Here is a 14,209-nt window from a genome sequence, read left to right as displayed (position 1 = left end):
CACTCACCCACCCACTCACCCACTCACCACTGACGCACCCACTGACCCACCCACTCACCCACCCACCCACTCATCCACCCACTCAACCACCCACTCACCACTCACCCACCCACTCACCCACCCACTCACCCACCCACCAACTCACTCACCCACCCACTTACCCACCCACCAACTAACTCACCCACACACTCACCCACCCACCCACTCACCCACTCACCCACCCACTCACCCACCCACCCACTCACCCACCCACTCACCCACCCACTCACCCACCCACCCACTCACCACTGACCCACCCACTGACCCACCCACTCACCCACCCACCCACTCACCCACTCACCCACCCACTCATCCACCCACTCAACCACCCACTCACCCACCCACTCACCCACCCACCAACTCACTCACCCATCCACTTACCCACCCACCAACTAACTCACCCACACACTCACCCACCCACACACTCACTCACTCAACCACCCACTCACCCACCCACACACCCACTCACCCACCCACTCACCCACCCACCAACTCACTCACCCACCCACTTACCCACCCACCAACTGACTCACCCACACACTCACCCACCCACTCACCCACCCACCCACCCACCGACCCACTCACCCACCCACTCACCGACCCACTCACTCATTCACCCACCCACCCACTCACCCACCAACTCACCCACCCACTCACCCACCCACCCACTCACCCACCCACCCACTCACTCACCCACCCACTCACCCACTCACCCACCCACCCACTCACCCACCCACTCACCCACCCACCCACTCACCCACCCGCACACCCGCTCACACACAAGTGGGCGAGCGAGTGGGTGAGTAGTGGGTGAGCGAGTGGGTGAGTGAGCGAGTGGGTGAGTGAGCGAGTGGGTGAGTGGGTGAACGAGCGAGTGGGTGAGTGGGTGAGCGAGTGGGTGAGTGAGCGAGTGAGTGAGCGAGTGGGTGAGTGGGTGAACGAGCGAGTGGGTGAGTGGGTGAGTGAGCGAGTGTGTGAGCCAGTGGGTGGGCGAGTGGGTGAGCCAGTGGGTGAGCCAGTGGGTGAACGAGTGGGTGAGTGAGCGAGTGGGTGAGTGAGCGAGTGGGTGAGTGGGTGAACGAGCGAGTGAGCGAGTGGGTGAGCGAGTGGGTGAGTGAGCGAGTGGGTGAGTGAGCGAGTGGGTGAGTGGGTGAACGAGCGAGTGAGCGAGTGGGTGAGCGAGTGGGTGAGTGGGTGAGTGAGTGGGTGAGCGAGCGAGTGAGTGACCCCATGCGGGTCTCACTGGTGAGTGAGTGAGTGAGCGAGTGTGTGAGCGAGTGAGTGAGCGAGTGGGTGAGCGAGTGGGTGAGCGAGTGGGTGAGTGTGTGAGCGAGTGTGTGAGCGAGTGGGTGAGCGAGTGGGTGAGCGAGTGGGTGAGCGAGCGGAGGAGCGAGTGGGAAAGTGAGCGAGTGGGTGAGTGAGCGAGTGGGTGAGCGAGTGGGTAAGTGAGCGAGTGGGTGAGCGAGTGGGTGAGCGAGCGGGTGAGCGAGCGGGTGAGCGAGTGGGTAAGTGAGCGAGTGGGTGAGTGAGTGGGTAAGTGAGCGAGTGGGTGAGTGATTGAGCGAGTGGGTGAGCGAGTGGGTGAGTGAGTGAGCGAGTGGGTAAGTGAGCGAGTGGGTGAGTGAGTGAGTGGGTGAGCGAGTGGGTGAGCGAGTGGGTGAGTGGGTGAGCGAGTGGGTGAGCGAGTGGGTGAGCGAGTGGGTGAGCGAGTGGGTGAGTGTGTGAGCGAGTGGGTGAGTGTGTGAGCGAGTGGGTGAGTGAGTGAGCGAGTGAGTGAGCGAGTGGGTGAGCGAGTGGGTGAGCGAGTGGGTGAGCGAGTGGGTGAGTGAGTGAGCGAGTGGGTGAGTGGGTGAGCGAGTGGGTGAGCGAGTGAGCGAGTGGTTGAGTGTGTGAGCGAGTGGGTGAGTGAATGAGTGAGTGAGCGAGTGGGTGAGTGAGTGAGTGAGCGAGTGGGTGAGTGAGCGAGTGGGTGAGTGAGTGAGCGAGTGAGTGAGCGAGTGGGTGAGTGGGTGAGCGAGTGAGTGAGCGAGTGGGTGAGCGAGTGGGTGAGCGAGTGACCCCATGCGAGCCTCACTGGTGAGTGAGTGGGTGAGTGGGTGAGCGAGTGGGTGAGTGGGTGAGCGAGTGAGTGAGCGAGTGGGTGAGCGAGTGAGTGAGCGAGTGAGTGGGTGAGCGAGTGAGTGGGTGAGCGAGTGGGTGAGTGGGTGAGCGAGTGAGCGAGTGAGTGAGTGGGTGAGCGAGTGAGTGAGCGAGTGGGTGAGCGAGTGGGTGAGCGAGTGAGTGAGCGAGTGAGTGGGTGAGCGAGTGAGTGGGTGAGCGAGTGGGTGAGCGAGTGGGTGAGTGGGTGAGCGAGTGGGTGAGCGAGTGGGTGAGCGAGTGAGTGGGTGAGCGAGTGCGTGAGCGGGTGAGCAAGCGAGCGGGTGAGCGAGCGGGTGAGCGAGTGGGTGAGCGAGTGGGTGAGCGAGTGGGTGAGCGAGTGGGTGAGCAAGTGGGTGAGCGAGTGGGTGAGCGAGTGGATGAGCGAGTGAGTGGGTGAGCGAGTGAGTGAGCGAGTGGGTGAGCGAGTGGGTGAGCGAGTGGGTGAGCGAGTGGGTGAGCGAGTGGGTGAGTGAGTGGGTGAGTGAGTGGGTGAGCCTCACTGGTGAGCGAGTGGGTGAGTGAGTGGGTGAGCGAGTGTGTGAGCGAGTGGGTGAGCGAGTGAGTGGGTGAGCGAGTGGGTGAGCGAGTGGGTGAGCGAGTGGGTGAGCGAGTGGGTGAGTGAGTGGGTGAGTGAGCGAGTGAGTGAGTGGGTGAGCGAGTGAGTGAGTGAGTGAGTGGGTGAGCGAGTGGGTGAGCGAGTGAGTGGGTGAGCGAGTGGGTGGGTGAGCGAGTGGGTGAGCGAGTGGGTGAGCGAGTGGGTGAGTGAGTGGGTGAGCGAGTGGGTGAGTGAGTGGGTGAGTGGGTGAGCGAGTGGGTGAGTGAGTGGGTGAGTGAGTGGGTGAGCGAGTGGGTGAGCGAGTGGGTGAGCGAGTGGGTGAGTGAGTGGGTGAGTGAGTGGGTGAGCGAGTGGGTGAGCGAGTGGGTGAGTGAGTGGGTGAGCGAGTGGGTGAGTGAGTGGGTGAGTGAGTGGGTGAGTGAGTGGGTGAGCGAGTGGGTGAGCGAGTGGGTGAGTGAGTGGGTGAGCGAGTGGGTGAGCGAGTGGGTGAGTGAGTGGGTGAGTGAGTGGGTGAGCGAGTGGGTGAGTGAGTGGGTGAGCCTCACTGGTGAGCGAGTGGGTGAGTGAGTGGGTGAGCGAGTGTGTGAGCGAGTGGGTGAGCGAGTGAGTGGGTGAGCGAGTGGGTGAGCGAGTGGGTGAGTGAGTGGGTGAGCGAGTGGGTGAGTGAGTGGGTGAGTGAGTGGGTGAGTGAGTGGGTGAGCGAGTGGGTGAGCGAGTGGGTGAGTGAGTGGGTGAGCGAGTGGGTGAGCGAGTGGGTGAGTGAGTGGGTGAGTGAGTGGGTGAGCGAGTGGGTGAGTGAGTGGGTGAGCCTCACTGGTGAGCGAGTGGGTGAGTGAGTGGGTGAGCGAGTGTGTGAGCGAGTGGGTGAGCGAGTGAGTGGGTGAGCGAGTGGGTGAGCGAGTGGGTGAGTGAGTGGGTGAGCGAGTGGGTGAGTGAGTGGGTGAGTGAGTGGCTGAGTGGGTGGGTGAGTGGGTGAGTGGGTGGGTGAGTGGGTGAGTGGGTGAGTGGGTGGGTGAGCGAGTGGGTGAGCGAGTGGGTGAGTGAGTAAGTGAGTGGGTGAGCGAGTGGGTGAGTGGGTGAGTGGGTGGGTGAGCGAGTGGGTGAGCGAGTGGGTGAGTGAGTGGGTGGGTGAGCGAGTGGGTGAGCGAGTGGGTGAGTGAGTGAGTGAGTGAGTGGGTGAGCGAGTGGGTGAGTGAGTGGGTGAGTGAGTGGGTGAGTGAGTGGGTGAGTGGGTGAGTGGGTGAGTGGGTGAGTGAGTGGGTGAGTGAGTGGGTGAGTGGGTGAGCGAGTGGGTGAGTGGGTGAGCGAGTGGGTGAGTGAGTGGGTGAGTGAGTGGGTGAGTGAGTGGGTGAGTGGGTGAGCGAGTGGGTGAGTGAGTGGGTGAGTGAGTGGGTGAGTGAGTGGGTGAGTGAGTGGGTGAGTGAGTGGGTGAGTGGGTGGGTGAGTGAGTGGGTGAGTGAGTGGGTGAGTGAGTGGGTGAGTGGGTGAGTGGGTGGGTGAGCGAGTGGGTGAGTGAGTGGGTGAGTGGGTGAGTGAGTGGGTGAGTGAGTGGGTGAGTGAGTGAGTGAGTGGGTGAGTGAGTGGGTGAGTGGGTGGGTGAGTGAGTGGGTGAGTGAGTGGGTGAGTGAGTGGGTGAGTGGGTGAGTGGGTGGGTGAGCGAGTGGGTGAGTGAGTGGGTGAGTGGGTGAGTGAGTGGGTGAGTGAGTGGGTGAGTGGGTGAGTGAGTGAGTGGGTGGGTGAGTGGGTGGGTGAGTGGGTGAGTGAGTGGGTGAGTGAGTGGGTGAGTGAGTGGGTGAGTGAGTGGGTGAGTGGGTGAGTGGGTGGGTGAGCGAGTGGGTGAGTGAGTGGGTGAGTGGGTGAGTGAGTGGGTGAGTGAGTGGGTGAGTGGGTGAGTGAGTGGGTGGGTGAGCGAGTGGGTGAGTGAGTGGGTGAGTGGGTGAGTGAGTGGGTGGGTGAGTGAGTGGGTGAGTGGGTGAGTGGGTGAGTGAGTGAGTGGGTGAGTGAGTGAGTGAGTGGGTGAGCGAGTGGGTGAGTGAGTGAGTGAGTGGGTGAGTGGGTGAGTGGGTGAGTGAGTGGGTGAGTGAGTGGGTGAGTGAGTGGGTGAGTGGGTGAGTGAGTGGGTGAGTGAGTGGGTGAGTGAGTGGGTGAGTGAGTGGGTGAGTGAGTGAGTGGGTGAGTGAGTGGGTGGGTGAGTGAGTGAGTGAGTGGGTGAGTGAGTGGGTGAGTGAGTGGGTGAGTGAGTGGGTGAGTGAGTGGGTGAGTGAGTGAGTGGGTGAGTGGGTGGGTGAGTGGGTGAGTGAGTGGGTGAGTGAGTGGGTGAGTGAGTGAGTGAGTGGGTGAGTGAGTGGGTGAGTGGGTGAGTGGGTGAGTGAGTGGGTGAGTGAGTGGGTGAGTGGGTGAGTGGTGAGTGAGTGGGTGAGTGAGTGAGTGGGTGAGTGAGTGGGTGAGTGAGTGGGTGAGTGAGTGGGTGAGTGGGTGAGCGAGTGGGTGAGCGAGTGGGTGAGTGAGTGAGTGGGTGAGTGAGTGGGTGAGTGAGTGGGTGAGTGGGTGAGCGAGTGGGTGAGTGAGTGAGTGGGTGAGTGGGTGAGCGAGTGGGTGAGTGAGTGGGTGAGTGAGTGTGTGAGTGAGTGGGTGAGTGGGTGAGTGAGTGGGTGAGTGGGTGAGTGAGTGGGTGAGTGGGTGAGTGAGTGGGTGAGTGAGTGGGTGAGTGGGTGAGTGAGTGGGTGAGTGGGTGAGTGAGTGGGTGAGTGGGTGGGTGAGTGAGTGAGTGAGTGGGTGAGTGGGTGGGTGAGTGAGTGAGTGAGTGGGTGGGTGAGTGAGTGAGTGAGTGAGTGGGTGAGTGGGTGAGTGAGTGGGTGAGTGAGTGAGTGGGTGGGTGAGTGAGTGAGTGGGTGAGTGGGTGAGTGGGTGGGTGAGTGAGTGGGTGAGTGAGTGGGTGAGCGAGTGGGTGAGCGAGTGGGTGAGCGAGTGGGTGAGTGGGTGGGTGAGTGGGTGAGTGAGTGAGTGAGTGGGTGGGTGGGTGAGTGAGTGAGTGGGTGAGTGGGTGAGTGGGTGGGTGAGTGAGTGAGTGAGTGAGTGGGTGAGTGAGTGGGTGGGTGAGTGAGTGGGTGGGTGAGTGAGTGGGTGAGTGAGTGGGTGAGTGGGTGAGCGAGTGGGTGAGTGAGTGGGTGAGCGAGTGGGTGAGTGAGTGGGTGAGTGAGTGGGTGAGTGGGTGAGTGGGTGAGTGAGTGGGTGAGTGAGTGGGTGAGTGGGTGGGTGAGTGAGTGGGTGAGTGGGTGAGTGAGTGGGTGAGTGAGTGGGTGAGTGAGTGGGTGAGTGAGTGGGTGAGTGAGTGGGTGAGTGAGTGGGTGAGTGGGTGAGTGAGTGGGTGAGTGAGTGAGTGGGTGAGCGAGTGGGTGAGTGGGTGAGTGGGTGAGTGAGTGGGTGAGTGAGTGGGTGAGTGAGTGGGTGGGTGAGTGAGTGGGTGAGTGGGTGAGTGGGTGAGTGAGTGGGTGAGTGAGTGGGTGAGTGAGTGGGTGAGTGAGTGGGTGAGTGAGTGGGTGAGTGGGTGAGTGAGTGGGTGAGTGAGTGGGTGAGTGAGTGAGTGGGTGAGCGAGTGGGTGAGTGAGTGGGTGAGTGAGTGGGTGAGTGAGTGGGTGAGTGAGTGGGTGAGTGAGTGGGTGAGTGAGTGGGTGAGTGGGTGAGTGAGTGGGTGAGTGAGTGAGTGGGTGAGTGAGTGGGTGAGTGAGTGAGTGAGTGAGTGGGTGAGTGAGTGAGTGAGTGAGTGGGTGAGTGAGTGGGTGAGTGAGTGAGTGAGTGAGTGAGTGAGTGGGTGAGTGAGTGGGTGAGTGAGTGGGTGAGTGAGTGGGTGAGTGAGTGGGTGAGTGAGTGGGTGAGTGAGTGGGTGAGTGAGTGAGTGAGTGGGTGAGTGAGTGGGTGAGTGGGTGAGTGAGTGAGTGGGTGAGTGGGTGAGTGGGTGAGTGAGTGGGTGAGTGAGTGAGTGGGTGAGTGAGTGGGTGGGTGAGTGGGTGAGCGAGTGGGTGAGTGAGTGAGTGAGTGGGTGAGTGAGTGAGTGGGTGAGCGAGTGAGTGAGTGAGTGGGTGAGCGAGTGGGTGAGTGGGTGGGTGAGTGAGCAAGTGAGTGGGTGAGTGAGTGGGTGAGCGAGTGGGTGAGTGGGTGGGTGAGCCTCACTGGTGAGTGAGTGGGTGAGTGAGTGGGTGAGCGAGTGGGTGAGCGAGTGAGTGGGTGAGTGAGTGGGTGAGCGAGTGGGTGAGTGAGTGAGTGGGTGAGTGGGTGAGTGGGTGAGCGAGTGGGTGAGCGAGTGGGTGAGCGAGTGGGTGAGCCTCACTGGTGAGCGGCTGCCCTTGGCCTCACTGTGCCCCTGCATCTGTGCCAGAGGCTCCTCGTCAGACGAGCAGGAGGATGAGGCGGGGGCCTAACGGCACACAGGGTGGGTGGTACACAGGGTAGTGGTACACAGGTGGTGGTACACAGGGTGGGTGGTACACAGGGTGGGTGGTACACAGGATGGTACACAGGGTAGTGGTACACAGGATGGTACACAGGGTGGTGGTACACAGGGTGGTGGTACACAGGTGGGTGGTACACAGGGTGGTACACAGGTGGTGGTACACAGGGTGGGTGGTACACAGGGTGGGTGGTACACAGGTGGTGGTACACAGGTGGGTGGTACACAGGTGGGTGGTACACAGGTGGGTGGTACACAGGGTGGGTGGTACACAGGTGCTGGTACACAGGTGGTGGTACACAGGGTGGTACACAGGGTGGTGGTACACAGGGTGGGTGGTACACAGGGTGGGTGGTACACAGGTGCTGGTACACAGGTGCTGGTACACAGGTGGTGGTACACAGGTGGTGGTACACAGGGTGGGTGGTACACAGGGTGGTGGTACACAGGTGGTAGTACACAGGGTGGTGGTACACAGGGTGGTGGTACACAGGTGGGTGGTACACAGGGTGGTACACAGGTGGTGGTACACAGGGTGGGTGGTACACAGGGTGGGTGGTACACAGGTGGTGGTACACAGGTGGGTGGTACACAGGGTGGTACACAGGTGGGTGGTACACAGGGTGGGTGGTACACAGGCGCTGGTACACAGGTGCTGGTACACAGGTGGTGGTACACAGGTGGTGGTACACAGGGTGGGTGGTACACAGGGTGGTGGTACACAGGTGGTAGTACACAGGGTGGTGGTACACAGGGTGGTGGTACACAGGGTGGTACACAGGGTGGTACACAGGGTGGTACACAGGGTGGTGGTACACAGGGTGGTGGTACACAGGGTGGGTGGTACACAGGGTGGTGGTACACAGGGTGGTACACAGGGTGGGTGGTACACAGGGTGGGTGGTACACAGGGTGGTACACAGGGTGGTACACAGGGTGGGTGGTACACAGGGTGGGTGGTACACAGGGTGGTGGTACACAGGGTGGTGATGATGATGTTAAAAGTGACGATGTTGGTGACGATGTTGATGGTGACGATGATGATGGTGACAATGATGATGATGGTGACAATGATGATGATGGTGACGATGATGATGTTGGTGATGATGGTGATGATGTTGGTGATGATGGTGATGATGTTGGTGATGATGGTGACGATGATGATAGTGACGATGATGATGATGTTGATGATGATGATGATATTGGTGATGATGATGATGTTGGTGATGATGGTGATGATGTTGGTGATGATGGTGACGATGATGATAGTGACGATGATGATGATGATGATGTTGTTGGTGATGATGATGTTGGTGATGATGGTGATGATGTTGGTTATGATGGTGACGATGATGATAGTGACGATGATGATGATGGTGATGATGTTGATGAGGATGACGTTGATGGTGATGATGGTGACGATGTTGATGATGATGATGGTGACGATGATGTTGATGATGACGTTGATGGTGATGATGGTGATGATGATACCATGTGTGTACGCAGGGCGTCCAGGACGAGACGTTTAAAGACGCTGCTGACAGTGACGATGTTGACGATGATGTTGATGGTGATGACGATGTTGATGATGATGATAGTACCACGTGTGTGCGCAGCGCGTCCAGGACGAGACGTTTAAAGACGCTGCTGATAGTGACGATGTTGATGGTGATGTTGGTGATGATGTTGGTGATGATGTTGATGGTGACGATGGTGATGTTAGTACCACATGGGTACGCAGGGCGTCCAGGACGAGACGTTTAAAGACGCTGCTGATAGTGACGATGGTGATGGTGATAGTGATGATGATGGTGATGATGGTGACGATGGTGATGTTAGTACCACATGGGTACGCAGGGCGTCCAGGACGAGACGTTTAAAGACGCTGCTGACAGTGACGATGTTGATGGTGATGACGGTGACGATGATGATGACGATGTTGATGATGATGGTGGGGATGATGATAGTACCACGTGGGTACGCAGGGCGTCCAGGACGAGACGTTTAAAGACGCTGCTGACAGTGACGATGTTGATGATGGTGATGATGGTGACGATGGTGATGATGTTGATGGTGACGATGGTGATGATGTTAGTACCACGTGGGTACGCAGGGCGTCCAGGACGAGACGTTTAAAGATGCTGCTGACAGTGACGATGTTGATGATGGTGATGATGGTGACGATGATGATGATAGTGATGTTGATGGTGATGATGTTAGTACCACATGGGTACGCAGGGCGTCCAGGACGAGACGTTTAAAGACGCTGCTGACAGTGACGATGGTGATGATGGTGATGATGGTGACGATGATGATGGTGATGATGGTGATGATGGTGACGATGGTGATGATAGTACCACATGGGTACGCAGGGCGTCCAGGACGAGACGTTTAAAGACGCTGCTGACAGTGATGATGGTGATAGTGATGATGATGGTGATGATGGTGACGATGGTGATGATAGTACCACGTGGGTACGCAGGGCGTCCAGGACGAGACGTTTAAAGACGCTGCTGACAGTGACGATGGTGATGATGATGGTGATGATGGTGATGATGGTGACGATGTTAGTACCACATGGGTACGCAGGGCGTCCAGGACGAGACGTTTAAAGACGCTGCTGATAGTGACGATGTTGATGATGGTGATGATGGTGACGATGGTGATGATGTTGATGGTGACGATGGTGATGATGATAGTACCACGTGGGTACGCAGGGCGTCCAGGACGAGACGTTTAAAGACGCTGCTGACAGTGACGATGTTGATGGTGATGTTGGTGATGATGTTGGTGATGATGTTGGTGATGATGTTGATGATGGTGATGATGGTGATGATGTTAGTACCACGTGGGTACGCAGGGCGTCCAGGACGAGACGTTTAAAGACGCTGTGCTCCGTCTCCTTCAGGCTGCTCCTCGACGAGGCGGAGAGAAACGCCTCCCTCACCTTGCGTAGCGTCAACGAGCTACACACACACAGTCACACACACACAGTGACAGTCACAGTGTCACACACACACAGTCACACACACACACACAATGACAGTCACAGTCACACACACACACAGTCACACACACAGTCACTCACACACACACAGTCACTCACACACAGAGTCACACAGTCACACACACACAGTCACACACACAGTAACACACACACAGTCACACACAGTGACACACAGTCACACACACACAGTCACACACAGTCACACAGTCACACACACACACAGTCACACACACACAGTCACACACACACAGTAACACACACACACAGTCACACAGTGACACACACAGTCACACACACACAGTCACACACACAGTAACACACACAACAACCGCCATTCGCCACTAAGTGGCGGTGACGTCACCACAACGCTTGTGCCAGGCTATGTGCACCCTGAGGCCACGTGAAGTGTCGAACGCCCGCTGGCAGGAGGTCACGGGGCAGACCCAGGTGCCACGGGTCGACTGACTGAGATGACTGGCTGATGCACCACCTGTGCCCCCTACTGTGCCAACCTGCTGTGCTTTAGCCACCCGGCGCTCCGCTCGTTGTTCTGAGCGTCGCTCCTCCGCCCTCCGTTGTTGTTGGAGGGCGACTACCTCCAACTGCCCAGTAGCATCCTTCACGAGCCTCCTCCACAGAGGCCGATCTTGACACCGCTGGTACCAGTCATCGACAAGTCCACTCAGCTCCATGTCCTCCTGTACCACATCACTCCATCTCTTCTCTAGCCCGTGCTGCGCCCGCTTAGCCCCCTCAATCCGGCCAAACAAAAGCTGTTTCGGCATGCGGTGGCTGGGCATGCGGGCTACATGACCCAGCCATCGCAGCCTTGCCTGCCGGAGGAGCTCACCGATGGGACCCTGCCCAGATCTTTCAAGGATTTGTGAGCTCCTCACACAATCCAGTCTGGTTAAACCCAGGATGGATCGTAGGCAGGCCAGCCTAAATGTTTCTAACCGGCGAAGATGTTCCATTAGGGGGGTCCACGTTTCGCAAGCGTAGAGGGAGGGAATGACCGTGGCCGAGAAGACCTGAAGCTTAGTGCGGAGCGACAGACCAGGTAGCTTCCACAAAGCGTTACGCAACCGATGAAAAGATATTGCCGCTCGACTGATTCGGAGTGAGACCTCTGCTGTTAAACTGGAGCCAGTCATAAGCACACTGCCCAGGTATGGGAAACTCTCCACTCTCTCCACAACTGCCCCATCACCGATTGGGAGTTGTGGGGGTGGAGTGTCCGATGGTACAAAATACCCAGGCAGGTGCTTAGTTTTGGTGGGGCTGATGGTAAGGCCCCACCTCTTAGTGGCACGCTCCAGTCTCAGCAGCAGCGTCTCCAACTCCTCCTCTGACTGAGCAGCTATTACCAAATCATCAGCATACATAACGTGGTTGAGCAATAGGGAGCCATCCCTTGACCGCACCCGGGCATCGATTAGCCTCCCATCATATCTGTACCATATGGAGATTCCCCCGGTACAGCTATTGAAGGCTTCACGAACTACGTGGTCAAAATAGATGTTAATTAATGTGGGAGCCAGAGGACATCCCTGTCGCACCCCAAGGTGTACAGGGAATGGCTCTGACTCCCGGCCACGTAGTTTTACCCGGGCCCGCTCACCATCATGAAGGTCCTTAATGATCGTGAGCAGAGGGTCAGGTACTCCAAAAGCACGAAGAACAATCCAGAGCCCAGGCCTACTGATGGTATCATAGGCCTTGACCAGGTCAATAAAGCAGAGATGTAGGTCTTGCTGGAATTCCCTACACCTCTGCTGTAGCAGACGGACAGAAAATATGGCATCTGTGCAGGACTGCCCTTTCCTGAAACCGCATTGGGGCTCCGCAAGCCTCTCCTCAGCGTGCCTGGCAAGGCGATGCTGAATAATCCTTGCCAGACACACACACAGACACACAGACACACACACACAACAACAACCGCCATTCGCCACTAAGTGGCGGTGACGTCACCACGACGCTTGTGCCAGGCCATGTGCACCTTGATGCCACGTGAAGTGTAGTGTATAGTGTAGTGTATAGTGTAGTGTATAGTAGTGTAGTGTATAGTAGTGTAGTGTATAGTAGTGTAGTATAGTGTATAGTAGTGTAGTAGTGTAGTGTATAGTAGTGTATAGTGTAGTAGTGTAGTGTATAGTAGTGTATAGTGTAGTGTATAGTAGTGTAGTGTATAGTAGTGTAGTGTATAGTGTAGTGTACAGTGTAGTGTATAGTGTAGTGTAGTAGTGTATAGTGTAGTGTATAGTACTGTATAGTGTAGTGTATAGTGTAGTGTATAGTGTAGTGTACAGTGTAGTGTATAGTACTGTATAGTGTAGTATATAGTGTAGTGTGCAGTGTACAGTGTAGTGTAATGTACAGTGCGGTAGGACTTAAATATCACCGTCATCAGCGCTACTCAGGCGACAAAAACGTGCTCATGCATTGCAGAAACAACGCAGCTTTAGACTCCTTCGCAAACTACGACGACGATGATGACAACAACAACAACCAAAACCCCCCCCCAAAAGGCGAAACGTCGTTTTTATTTTAAACAATAACATTAAATATCAACGCCTCTTTCTCCACCCTTACCTGATGTCTGCGCGTCCCCTGAAGTAATTCGTCAGGAACTGCCGCATTTCCCTCTCCACGGCGCTCATCTTAATCACCTCAGCAATCCAATCGGTTTTGCCAATTGCAATCGATTGCTCATCGATTAATCGGCGCGCGCTGCTGAGGTGAAAATTTTCGCGCCTTTTTTTTCTCACCACCGTCTCGCGCTCTCTCCAGCGACGCTTCCGTCTGCCGTCAACGGCGACCGCGCCAAAACGGACGGTAGACGTCTTCCGGAAGACACTCCCACCGTCTTCCGGAAGACACTCCCACCGTCTTCCGGAAGACACACCCACCGTCTTCCGGAAGACACTCCCACCGTCTTCCGGAAGACACTCCCACCGTCTTCCGGAAGACACTTCCACCTTATTCCGGAAGACACTCCCACCGTCTTCCGGAAGTTACTCCCACCGTCTTCCGGAAGACACTCCCACCGTCTTCCGGAAGACTTGCCACCGTCTTCCGGAAGATCTCCCACCGTCTCCCGGAAGAACCTCCAACCCTTTCTACCGGAAGACTTCCACCGTCTTCCGGAAGACGTCCACCATCTTCCGGAAGATCGCCACCATCTTCCGGAAGATGTCTTCCGGTGGCATTCTGGCTCTACGGTGTGTTCTTCCGGAAGATGTCCGCCGCGATCTTCCGGAAGTGACGGTACACGACTTCCGGAAGTTACGTCATACGCCTTTTGGCGTCCTTTGGGGCCGTCCATAAATGACGTCACGCACCTAGGGGGGGGGGGAGGAAGGGGGGGGTCAGACATTTGCGACGATGCGTGACGAAGGTGGGTGGGGGGAGGGGTTTGAGACATGTGACGTCACATCAAATTGCGCAACTTTAAATAACTATAGACAAATTTTGATTTAAGGCTTTCGTGACTGCAGTAATTCATATTCTTAGCTCTTTCGGTAAAGTCACCACCACGTTGAAGGGAAACAATAAAATAATAAAAATATATATATAAAACAATAAAAATAGCAATCATTGGCAGGATTTGATAAACCATTTCAGGTCTTAATTGATTGTTCACGCTTACGGTGGCTTTCAGACAGCATACATTAAAATGTTTCATCTCCCCCCTCCTCTGTTTCAGAACATAGATGGACTCGTCCTTCTAAACAAACTGCCAAATCGCTGCGCGTGGCGCTGACGTTTTTTTTATTATAAATAAATAAATAAACGCACAAACGCCGCTCGAAAATAAATAAATAAATGAGGACCGCCGCTTCTATCAAATGTTTATTGTCGTTGGTTTTTCACACCTGATGACGATCGTTTGCGTTATGGTCGAAACGTCGTGAGAATTTTTATTGTTTTATATTTATTATTTTATCGTTTTATTGTTTCCCTTCAACGTGACTATAGACAACACGTATTCTTGGTTCTTTCGGTAAAGTCACCACCACGTA

At 56.3% G+C, this 14,209-nt stretch overlaps 1 protein-coding gene across 4 annotated transcripts in view; it reads right to left on the bottom strand.

Moving 5' to 3' along the window:
• HIRIP3 (HIRA interacting protein 3) overlaps positions 1-13,045 on the bottom strand; it is a 42,584-nt gene extending 29,539 nt beyond the window's left edge. Inside the window, exons 1-3 of one of the 4 annotated variants that reach the window (XM_076057725.1) lie at positions 12,780-13,045; positions 10,026-10,146; positions 7,062-7,148 (exon numbers count right to left, since the gene is read on the bottom strand). In XM_076057725.1, the coding sequence (XP_075913840.1) occupies positions 7,062-7,148; positions 10,026-10,146; positions 12,780-12,847 (276 nt within the window). In that variant the 5' untranslated portion in view covers positions 12,848-13,045. Of the gene's footprint in view, positions 1-7,061; positions 7,149-8,906; positions 9,111-9,150; positions 9,623-9,647; positions 9,992-10,025; positions 10,147-12,779 lie in introns of those variants that run through there. The other 3 variants (XM_076057728.1, XM_076057726.1, XM_076057727.1) reach the window with 3 other exon arrangements.
• Between the last annotated feature and the right edge of the window lie 1,164 nt (positions 13,046-14,209).

This window comes from Petromyzon marinus, chromosome 84, assembly GCF_048934315.1.
Source record: "Petromyzon marinus isolate PM22_M1 ecotype Great Lakes invasive population chromosome 84, UKy_Petmar_22M1.pri1.0, whole genome shotgun sequence".
In the NCBI taxonomy this organism is placed as follows: Eukaryota; Metazoa; Chordata; class Hyperoartia; order Petromyzontiformes; family Petromyzontidae; genus Petromyzon; species Petromyzon marinus.
This window is presented reverse-complemented; position numbering and strand designations above follow the sequence as displayed.